General features: G+C 34.8%; 1 protein-coding gene across 1 annotated transcript; it reads left to right on the forward strand.

The window, feature by feature from the left end:
* The first annotated feature begins 2815 nt into the window (after positions 1-2815).
* On the forward strand, positions 2816-9620 carry LOC130826530 (serine/threonine-protein phosphatase 7 long form homolog). Its single transcript, XM_057692111.1, has 7 exons — positions 2816-2988; positions 3106-3272; positions 3428-3555; positions 3635-3726; positions 3783-3991; positions 4097-4287; positions 9525-9620. The coding sequence occupies exons 1-7, from the start codon at positions 2816-2818 to the stop codon at positions 9618-9620; spliced, it is 1056 nt and encodes a 351-aa protein (XP_057548094.1).
* The last annotated feature ends 1023 nt before the right edge of the window (positions 9621-10643 follow it).

Consider the following 10643-nt stretch of genomic DNA (forward strand, 5'->3'; position numbering starts at 1 on the left):
GTTATAACTGGAAAATTTGAAATGTTTAATCTAATTTATCAAAAAAATGAACAAAATAATATAATTTTCAACTTTATTCAAAAACTATGCGTGAAATTCCCAAACTTGAAGTTTGAGGCTGTTCACAGTTAGTAACTGCGAACAGGTCAAAACAGGTTAAAAAGCTGTTCGCAGTTAGTAACCACGAACAGCACTTTGACCAGTTTTGACCTGTTCGCAATTATGCTCCACAAATACACAGATCAGCTTCCTATTTTCCCATTTTCCCCAATTCTCAAAACCTACCTTATCACTCAACTTCTCCCTCTAAAACCATAGATTCAATCCATCAATTCTTGCATTCCTCTTTCAATTTGGCACTTCAAAATTACTCTGTGATACTCTAGCTTGCTCAAAGGTAAACTTGTTTTGCGGTTTTTTTAGTATATATGTAGTTTTTTAGAGTTTTAATCTAATTTTCTTATTTTTTCAAATGTAGGTTACTAGTTCTTAAATCAAGACTCTTCTTAATTATCCATAACTATTCAAGGTAATTTTTAATTGTTTTTATAGCTTTATGTTGTTTTTTGGAGTATTGTTGTTGATGAGCTTATTGAATTAGTTGAATTCAATGTTGATAATATTATTAGAAATGTTGATGTTGATGTTGGTATTAGAAATATCATTTATGAACTTATTTATTGATTTATTATTTGGATTTTATGTGTATTATATATCTATGAACTTAGTTACATTATGGACTTTAATTATTTTTAGACCAAAAAAGATTATAATCAAATGAATATAATGTACTTGTATGGGCATGAAGTTGATGATGATGTTGATTTTTTTTGTATTAATGTAGAAAATGACATCATTTCGCGTCACTATAGTATGTTTTGGAATGGTTCTATTCGAGAAAGTAGTAGCAAAGTTCATTATGTTGGCGGAAGACGTATGTTGTTTGCATGCAACTCGGATAGGGATTTGAACCAGTTTAAACGTTTTATATGTTATAAGATTGGAATGGACCCCACTAGAAGTACCATAAATATAAGCTTTAAATATGACATATGTGGAGAATTGCTTGCCTTTCCTGTTGAGGATGATGAGGCTGTAGATGCCATGTGGGAGCATTCAAAGTCCACCCAAATTCCCACTTTGGAGTTATACGTAGAAGAAGTACCATTAGGGAATGTAGTTGCTTCTAATCCTACTCCTACCCCTATGCCTATATTAACTCAGGAAACTATAAATCCCGTCGTTTCTTTCGCATCTTGTACTTTTTCTCAACCCCCTACAAATCAAGTTCCAATTTATTCAATTGTTAACTTAGGAGAAACTGCTGAGATGGAACCTTGGGATGATGGAAATGAGAGTAATGAGCTCATTGGCGATCCTTCTGAGGACGATTTGGATGTCGATGAGGATGCGCTAGCAAATGACATGACTGTAGGCAATATTCCTATAATCATTCCTCCTACACCTTATGCCTGATGTCCACTTCTAAATGAGTATGAGGAGGACAACTCATAGAGGACTTGGGCTTGTGATACAACTTACACCGAAGACGGAGAGTTGGAGAACGGTATGATGTTTGATAGCAAAGAAACGTTGTTGGAAGCTATCAGAGTCTATCATATTCGTAGAAATGTGGAGTATAGAACGGAGAGCTCAAACCAAACTGTCCTTACCTTGAAGTGTAAGGGGGGCTGTTCGTGGAGACTTAGGGCTACGTTTGATTCATATTTATCTTCATGGTGTATTGTTACGTATAAGGGTAAGCATGGGTCTTGTATTTTGGGTAGTGACACTGTTTCCGCTGGCCACATTCACTTGACATATTCTGTCATTAACAATGTCATTAGAAATTGTGTTGCTAAAGACCCATCCATTAAGGTATTTGTCGTACGACAGATGGTTAAAGATCTTTTTGGTGTGGCTGTGAATTATAAGCGAGCGTGGTGTGCTAAGCAACAAGCCTTGTTGTCCATATACGGGACTTGGGAAGGTTCTTACTCACTCCTTCCACGCTTTTTAGAAGCTTTGCAACATTCCAACCCAGCCTTAGTACTTGAGTGGTATTTTAAGGAGGACAATGACACGGGTGTATATGTGAGACTTAATATTAGAACCTTCCAACGTGTCTTTTGGGCCTTTAAACCTTGCATTGAAGGCTTCAATCATTGTAAACCTCTTATCGCCATTGACGGCACACACTTGTATGGTAAATATCGTCATACCTTATTGACTGCCATTGCCCAAGATGGTGATAAGGGAATCTTTTCATTAGTGTTTACATTGGTAGAGAAGGAGAATATAGGTGCGTGGTCGTGGTTCTGGCTTGTATTCGTAAGCATGTCACACAGAGGATGGGTTTATGCGTTATTTTCGAAAGACACGCGGGTATTTTAGCAACTATGGAAGAGCCGGAGTGGCAACCACCTAATGCCTATCATAGGTTTTTCTTACGTTATTTGCTAAGCAACTTTAATCGTGCTATGGGTAATCTTCAGCTGAAGAAGTTTTTTGGTAGAACTGTTGAGCTAGGAGAACAAGTTAAGGTAATGAATGTCTTAAGGCGATTGCGACTGCAAAACGAGAGGCAATTTTCTGGATTGATGACGTGGGTGATATATCTAAGTGGTCGTTGTGTCATGATGGAGGTCATATGTATGGCGTTACTAATACGAACTTAGCTGAAGTTTTCAACTATGTGATGAAGGGTGTACGTTTCTTACCTTTGACAACACTTGTTGAATTCACCTTCTATCGGGTGAACGACTATTTTGTTCAAAGACGTGAATGTGCTAGTGCATGGTTACTTGGAGGACACATGCACACAGCGCATGCCACTAGGATTATCAATAGAAACACCGAGAAGGCAAATTTCCATGACCTAATCACCTTTGATTATAGAAGAGGTGTATTTGAAGTTAAGACTGGGAGGGGAACTCGAGGATCGTCCAAGGGGGGTAAGATTCAACATGTGGACTTGAATCAAATGAAGTGCACATGTAACAAACTTAAGATATACCACCTACCTTGTTCACATGTACTTGCTGTTTGCATTAAACGACACCTTTCATATGAGCGGTTTGTGGATCCGTGCTATACATCTTAAAGTTATTCAAGTACATACGAACATTATTTTATGCCAATGGTCGATAAGAGCTCATGGCCGCAATACATGGGCTTTGAACTTAGACATGATCCCGATCAAATTCGTGGTTTAAGGAGGCCTAAGTCTAAGAGAATTGCCAACGAAATGGATGAGGGTAGAAAGAAACGAAGTAATTGTCTTCATTGTGGGAGTGAAGGTCACAACACTAGAATATGTAACTCCAGGTAACATATATTATATGTATTATACTAGTATGATACTCTATATTATATATAATAATGTTAAACTTACAACACAAATGTATGATTCATAATTATATAATAGGAATATTAACTAAAATTACTGTGAACACAGTAGTAGAGGAGATGGATACAACAGCTCCAGGATCCCAAGACCTTAGTGTCTTAACTATGCAGCAAGAGCACAGAAGCACTCCTCTTTGGGATGCTCAGGTCAGTTGTACGATAGTTGTGATTTGCATTTTATTAATGATAACATACAAGTAACTTATGTATAACTCCATATTCATAGGTGTCCGATACAGACACGTTAGTCACTAGGCATCCAGATTCCATTCTATGGGTGATTGATGAAAGGGTCATCCCGTGCCTGGAGCTCACGAGGTTGTAAGACTTTCACCTCATTGCATAGGACATAGTTGACCGTTCTATTATCACAGCATTGTCGAGAGATGGCGTCAGGAAACGCATATATTTCATCTCCCTCTAGGTGAGGCTACCATCACACTGCTTGATGTAGCCTTACTAACACGGCTTCCCATTGAGGGACGTGACGTTTGTACAGCCAAATGCCAGCTATCAAGCAGGAATGATATGGTGCACCGCATATTTGGAGAGCGCCCTCCAGCGGAAGTGATCAGGGGGAGCGGTTTGTGCTGCACTTGGTTGGTACAGACCTTCTCGCATCTTCCCAAAGATGCTAATGAAGGCACCATTTCGAGGTACGCCAAGGCGTAGCTGTTATATTTGATAGGAGCTGTGTTGTTTGCCGATAAAACAAACAATCAAATACAGCTCCAATACTTGACTTTACTTGACGACCCATGGGAGTGCATCGCCAAGTATAGCTGGGGCTTCGCAACCCTAGGATACTTGTATAGAAGGCTATGTGGTGCTGCCCACAAGAACGTTGAGGAGATTGCGGGACCGCTAGTCATATTACAGGTAATAACAATAACATTTCACTATGTGGTGCTCTTTTCCATGTCTACATGAGGTGATGTTCATTATCTTACAAGTTAGGCATTGTTGTTTAATTGTTTTAATAACCGAATTACTAACAAAATTTTCTTATTTGTGAGTTTAGTGCGGCTTACAAGGAGCTAAATTCTTACGAACCTCCAATAAAGATTGGATGGTTTTGTCCGGAGTCGATTTCGGGTAATAAATGTAGAAATGATCCAGATGACGTCATAGCATACATTGAGACTGCTTTGACTAATTCTCTTGCATCTAACACACATTCATTCTGGCTTCACATGTGGAAGAGTAAGTTTTATTTTTGAAATTGAACTTATCTTTTGATTTTTAAAGTCACCTAATCTCTAATTTGTTGATTTTAAATTTGTGTTTGTAGTTTGCATTGGATACTTTTGGTCATATGTCCTTTAACGAACACTGTGCACGTCTTCGACTCATTACAAAAACCTCAATGCCCACCTCGCAACACAATATTCAAAGCGTTGTTGAATGCGTACGTAATATTAATTATTTTATTGATTTAATTAAGTGTTATATATATATATAAATAGTATTACTTTTCTCATGCGTTTCAGCGCAATGAAAAATTGCGTGGACAAATGGGATCTACATCCAGAGCCACATTTCCAAAATGGACAGCAATAAAGGTACAAAAATTCGATTTTATGCGTTTTTAAGCGTTTTTGTCAATTTCGCGCGTAAAGTAGCTCAAACTTGGTTTGTTACGCACGAAACCTGGCACACAACACTATTTGGCATATATTATTGTGTTGAAATGGTTAGAATTGAAAATAATAGTCATATGCTAGAAATTAGGTGTTAAGTTGCGATTTCAAGGGTTTTTAAGTGTTTTTGTCAATTTCGCGCGTAAAGTAGCTCAAACTTGGTTTGTTACGCACGAAACATGGCACACAACACTATTTTGCATATATTATTGTGTTGAAATGGTTAGAATTGAAAATAATAGTCATATGCTAGAAATTACGTGTTAAGTTGCGATTTTAAGAGTTTTTAAGCGTTTTTGTCAATTTCGCGCGTAAAGTAGCTCAAACTTGGTTTGTTATGCACGAAACTTGGCACACAATACTATTTGGCATATATTATTGTGTTGAAATGGTTAGAATTTAAAATAATAGTCATATGCTAGAAATTAGGTGTTAATTTACGATTTTAAGGGTTTTTAAGCGTTTTTGTCAATTTCGCGCGTAAAGTAGCTCAAACATGGTTTTGATGCGAAACCGGACTGATTAAGGCCTTGGTTATGCAAGAATTAATGTTGTGCGTAATCTTTGATTAATTACACAGACAAAAGCTACAAATGATCATGAAAAGAACACGAAACAACCACAAACACTTAAACAATTCTGATCTAGCAAACTGTCGAGCAGCCCTCCTTCATCTCATCTTTTAGGAGTCCACGGGGATTGTTAGAATGGTTTTAAGACCTTGATAGCTAGATCCAAGTACCAATATTCCATTTCCACTTTAGCCAAGGTCCTGCATGCATAGGTTTGGTCTCCACGTGTCGTGCAAGGTGGTCTGGTCACTAGTTTGCTACTGTGTCGTTTTCGCGCGTAAAGTAGGTCAAACATGGTTTGTTACGCACGAAACTAGGCACACAACACTATTTGGAATATATTATTGTGTTGAAATGGTTAGAATTGAAAATAATAGTCATATGCTAGAAATTAGGTGTTAAGTTGCGATTTTAAGGGTTTTTAAGCGTTTTTGTCAATTTCGCGCGTAAAGTTGATCAAACTTGGTTTGTTACGCACAAAACTTGGCACACAACACAATTTGGCATATATTATTGTGTTGAATGGTTAGAATTGAAAATAATAGTCATATGCTAGAAATTACGTGTTAAGTTGCGATTTTAAGAGTTTTAAAGCGTTTTTGTCAATTTCGCGCGTAAAGTAGCTCAAACTTGGTTTATTATGCACGAAACTTGGCACACAACACTATTTGGAATATATTATTGTGTTGAAATGGTTAGAATTGAAAATAATAGTCATATGCTAGAAATTAGGTGTTAAGTTGCGATTTTAAGGGTTTTTAAGCTTTTTTGTCAATTTCGCGCGTAAAGTAGCTCAAACTTGGTTTTGATGCGAAACCGGGGCTGATTAAGGCCTTGGTTATGCAAGGATTAATGTTGTGCGTAAACTTTGATTAATGACACAGACAAAAGCTACAAATGATCATGAAAAGAACACGAAACAACCAAAAACACTTAAACAATTCTGATCTAGCAAACTATCGAGCAGTCCTCCTTCATCTCATCTTTTAGGAGTCCACGGGGATTGTTAGAATGGTTTTAGGACCTTGATAGCTAGATCCAAGTACCAATATTCCATTTCCACTTTAGCCAAGGTCCTGGATGCATAGGTTTGGTCTCCACGTGTCGTGCAAGGTGGTCTGGTCACTAGTTTGCTACTGTGTCGTTTTCGCGCGTAAATTAGGTCAAACATGGTTTGTTACGCACGAAACTAGGCACACAACACTATTTGGAATATATTATTGTGTTGAAATGGTTAGAATTTAAAATAATAGTCATATGCTAGAAATTAGGTGTTAAGTTGCGATTTTAAGGGTTTTTAAGCGTTTTTGTCAATTTCGGGCGTAAAGTTGATCAAACTTGGTTTGTTACGCACGAAACTTGACACACAACACTATTTGGCATATATTATTGTGTTGAAATGGTCAGAATTGAAAATAATAGTCATATGCTAGAAATTACGTGTTAAGTTGCGATTTTAAGAGTTTTTAAGCGTTTTTGTCAATTTCGCGCGTAAAGTAGCTCAAACTTGGTTTATTATGCACGAAACTTGGCACAAAACACTATTTGGAATATATTATTGTGTTGAAATGGTTAGAATTGAAAATAATAGTCATATGCTAGAAATTAGGTGTTAAGTTGCGATTTTAAGGGTTTTTAAGCTTTTTTGTCAATTTCGCGCGTAAAGTAGCTCAAACTTGGTTTTGATGCGAAACCGGGGCTGATTAAGGCCTCTGTTATGCAAGGATTAATGTTGTGCGTAAACTTTGATTAATGACACAGACAAAAGCTACAGATGATCATGAAAAAAACACGAAACAACCAAAAACACTTAAACAATTCTGATCTAGCAAACTGTCGAGCAGCCCTCCTTCATCTCATCTTTTAGGAGTCCACGGGGATTGTTAGAATGGTTTCAGGACCTTGATAGCTAGATCCAAGTACCAAGATTCCATTTCCACTTTAGCCAAGGTCCTGCATGCATAGGTTTGGTCTCCACGTGTCGTGCAAGGTGGTCTGGTCACTAGTTTGGTAATGTATCGTTTTCGCGCGTAAAGTAGGTCAAACATGGTTTGTTACGCACGAAACTAGGCACACAACACTATTTGGAATATATTATTGTGTTGAAATGGTTAGAATTGAAAATAATAGTCATATGCTAGAAATTAGGTGTTAAGTTGCGATTTTAAGGGTTTTTAAGCGTTTTTGTCAATTTCGCGCGTAAAGTTGATCAAACTTGGTTTGTTACGCACGAAACTTGGCACACAACACTATTTGGCATATATTATTGTGTTGAAATGCTTAGAATTGAAAATAATAGTCATATGCTAGAAATTAGGTGTTAAGTTGCGATTTTAAGGGTTTTAAAGCGTTTTTGTCAATTTCGCGCGTAAGTAGCTCAAACTTGGTTTGTTATGCACGAAACTTGGCACATAACACTATTTGGTATATATTATTGTGTAGAAGTTGTTAGAATTGACAATCATAGTCATATTCTAGAATTTACGTGTTAAGTTGCGATTTTATGTGTTTTTAACCGTTTTTTACACTAACATCTATTTTCTCTTAGTGTGTTCAACAACCTTCTTCTTCCGTTGAATGCGGCTACAACGCGCTGAAGTACATGGACGATATTATAAAATCCGTGAAGCAGTTTGGAGTCGAAAATATACATGCCGTAAGTATTTGTTAGTACATTCTTAAATAATTCTTATTGGTAATCGTCTAATGTTTAATTTATATTAATCGTCTTTTGATTTTATATTATATTATAGGTTTTAAACGACATTCCGAGGAAAACACGCCCTTTGAGAAGTGGAGAGATGCGCGAATTAAAAGACAAGATTGCCGCGTATCTTGCTAATTTTTGTCCTTGATAAAGTGTAAATAATATAAATTATTTTTTGGACTTTATTATATATATATATATATATATATATATATATATATATATATATATATATATATATATATATATATATATATATATGTATATATATATATATATATATGTATATATATATATATATATATATATATATGTATATATATATATATATATGTATATATATATATATATATGTATATATATATATATATATATATATATATGTATATATATATATATATATATATATGTATATATATATATATATATATATGTATATATATATATATATATATATATATATATATATATATATATATATATATATATATATATATATATATATATATATATATATATATATATATATATATATATATATATATATATACGTACATATCATATTATCTTATCGAGAGTTTTTTATTGCAAAATGATTATTGGTGATTATCATTGGATTATTATTGGATTAATCATTGTTGTTTTACATTATTATTGGATTATTATTAGAATAAAATGAAAAAACAAAAAAAAAATATCTATTTGCTGCGGTCAGACCCCAAAACCGTAGCTTTAACCGCAGCATTTAAAATAGGTTGTTTGCTGCTATCAATATTGGTTGGGGCAAAAACCGCAGCAAATAATGGCCAAAAAACCGGAGCAAATGAGGTTTTTTCTACTAGTGTTTAATTCTAATCCGCTGTTGTTGAATTACATACTAATTACATTTTCAATGTTCAGCTGTGGGCGTGAGAGCATATCCTTATCGGCCAACCTTATAGAATCGTCGGTCGTGGTAATGCTGCTCCTCCGCAACAACTCCTACCAGATGTTGCGTGTGGTTCAAGGTGGAATTTTGCACGCCGGACGCGCAAGCACACCAGGAACAGTCTTGGACTCTACCGAGATTAGTTAGACCTGCTACGACCCAAGCAGGTAAATATTTTAGTACTCATTAACATTATTGCAATTTAATTAACACATCACTTACATTTTCATCACATGTATTTTAGTTTTTGTGGGACCCGTACCTGGCAGAAGCCTACACAGCTGTACCCGAGCACTTGGGGATTCATTCAGGTGCGTGGAGGGCTTATGTGCAACATTGTAGAAGTACATTACAAGAGCGTGTAATGCGCCAATATGGGTTGGCACAGGGCATTCCACCGCCTTGTGACACTGAACCCGAGCTGCACCTGATTTCCCGCAAAAATGAGGGTACGACAAACTGGATGGATATCAACTGGCGCCACATTGCTCGTTTGGGATCGTAGAATACAGTTGATAGCCCAAGGTGTGTCGATCGATGTTCATGGCGCACCTAATACACCAGACAACATGTCGTGGTTCCTGTCCATCACTCGCCGATGGATGACACTATGTGGCATCATCGCAGCATCACATTATGCACCTGCTGCGCCTACGATGACCTAATTCGTAAGTCTTTATTTGCATTTAAATGATTAAGTTTTCGATTATATAATATAATATTACATTAACTAAATATTATTGCAGGCACAAGGTGTGGCAGCAGTTATGCGGTACAGCCACGAGGAGTCTGTGAGGGAAATTGCGCAAGGCATGCTCGTCAGCACGCAGTTCCAGCACTTGTGTAGATGAGGGTAGATGAGGGTAGATGAGGGTCGTAAGCGTTAACGTTTCGCATTTGTGTATTTGGATCGACTATATATATATATATATATATATATATATATATATATATATATACATATATATATATATATATATACATATATATATATATATATATATATATATATATATACATATATATATATATATGCATATATATATATATATATATATATATATATATATATATATATTATATATATATATATATATATATATATATATATATATATATATATATATATATACATATATTTATATATATATATATATATATATATATACATATATATATATATACATATATTTATATATATATATATATATATATATATATATATATATATATATATATATATATATATATATATATATACATATATTTATATATATATATATATATATATAAATATATATATATATATATATATATATATATATATATATATATATATATATATATATATATATATATATATACATATATATATATATACATATATA

This window comes from Amaranthus tricolor, chromosome 11, assembly GCF_026212465.1.
Source record: "Amaranthus tricolor cultivar Red isolate AtriRed21 chromosome 11, ASM2621246v1, whole genome shotgun sequence".
NCBI classification, from domain to species: Eukaryota; Viridiplantae; Streptophyta; class Magnoliopsida; order Caryophyllales; family Amaranthaceae; genus Amaranthus; species Amaranthus tricolor.

What these genes read in the sequence shown, in the direction of transcription:
- LOC130826530 (XM_057692111.1), top strand. Translation starts at nt 2,816, where the DNA reads ATGCACACAGCGCATGCCACTAGGATTATCAATAGAAACACCGAGAAG. An exon ending in GTGGACTTGAATCAAATGAA is followed by an intron (nt 2,989 to 3,105) that starts GTGCACATGTAA and finishes TACATCTTAAAG; the next exon opens with TTATTCAAGTACATACGAAC. An exon ending in TGAGGGTAGAAAGAAACGAA is followed by an intron (nt 3,273 to 3,427) that starts GTAATTGTCTTC and finishes ATTATATAATAG; the next exon opens with GAATATTAACTAAAATTACT.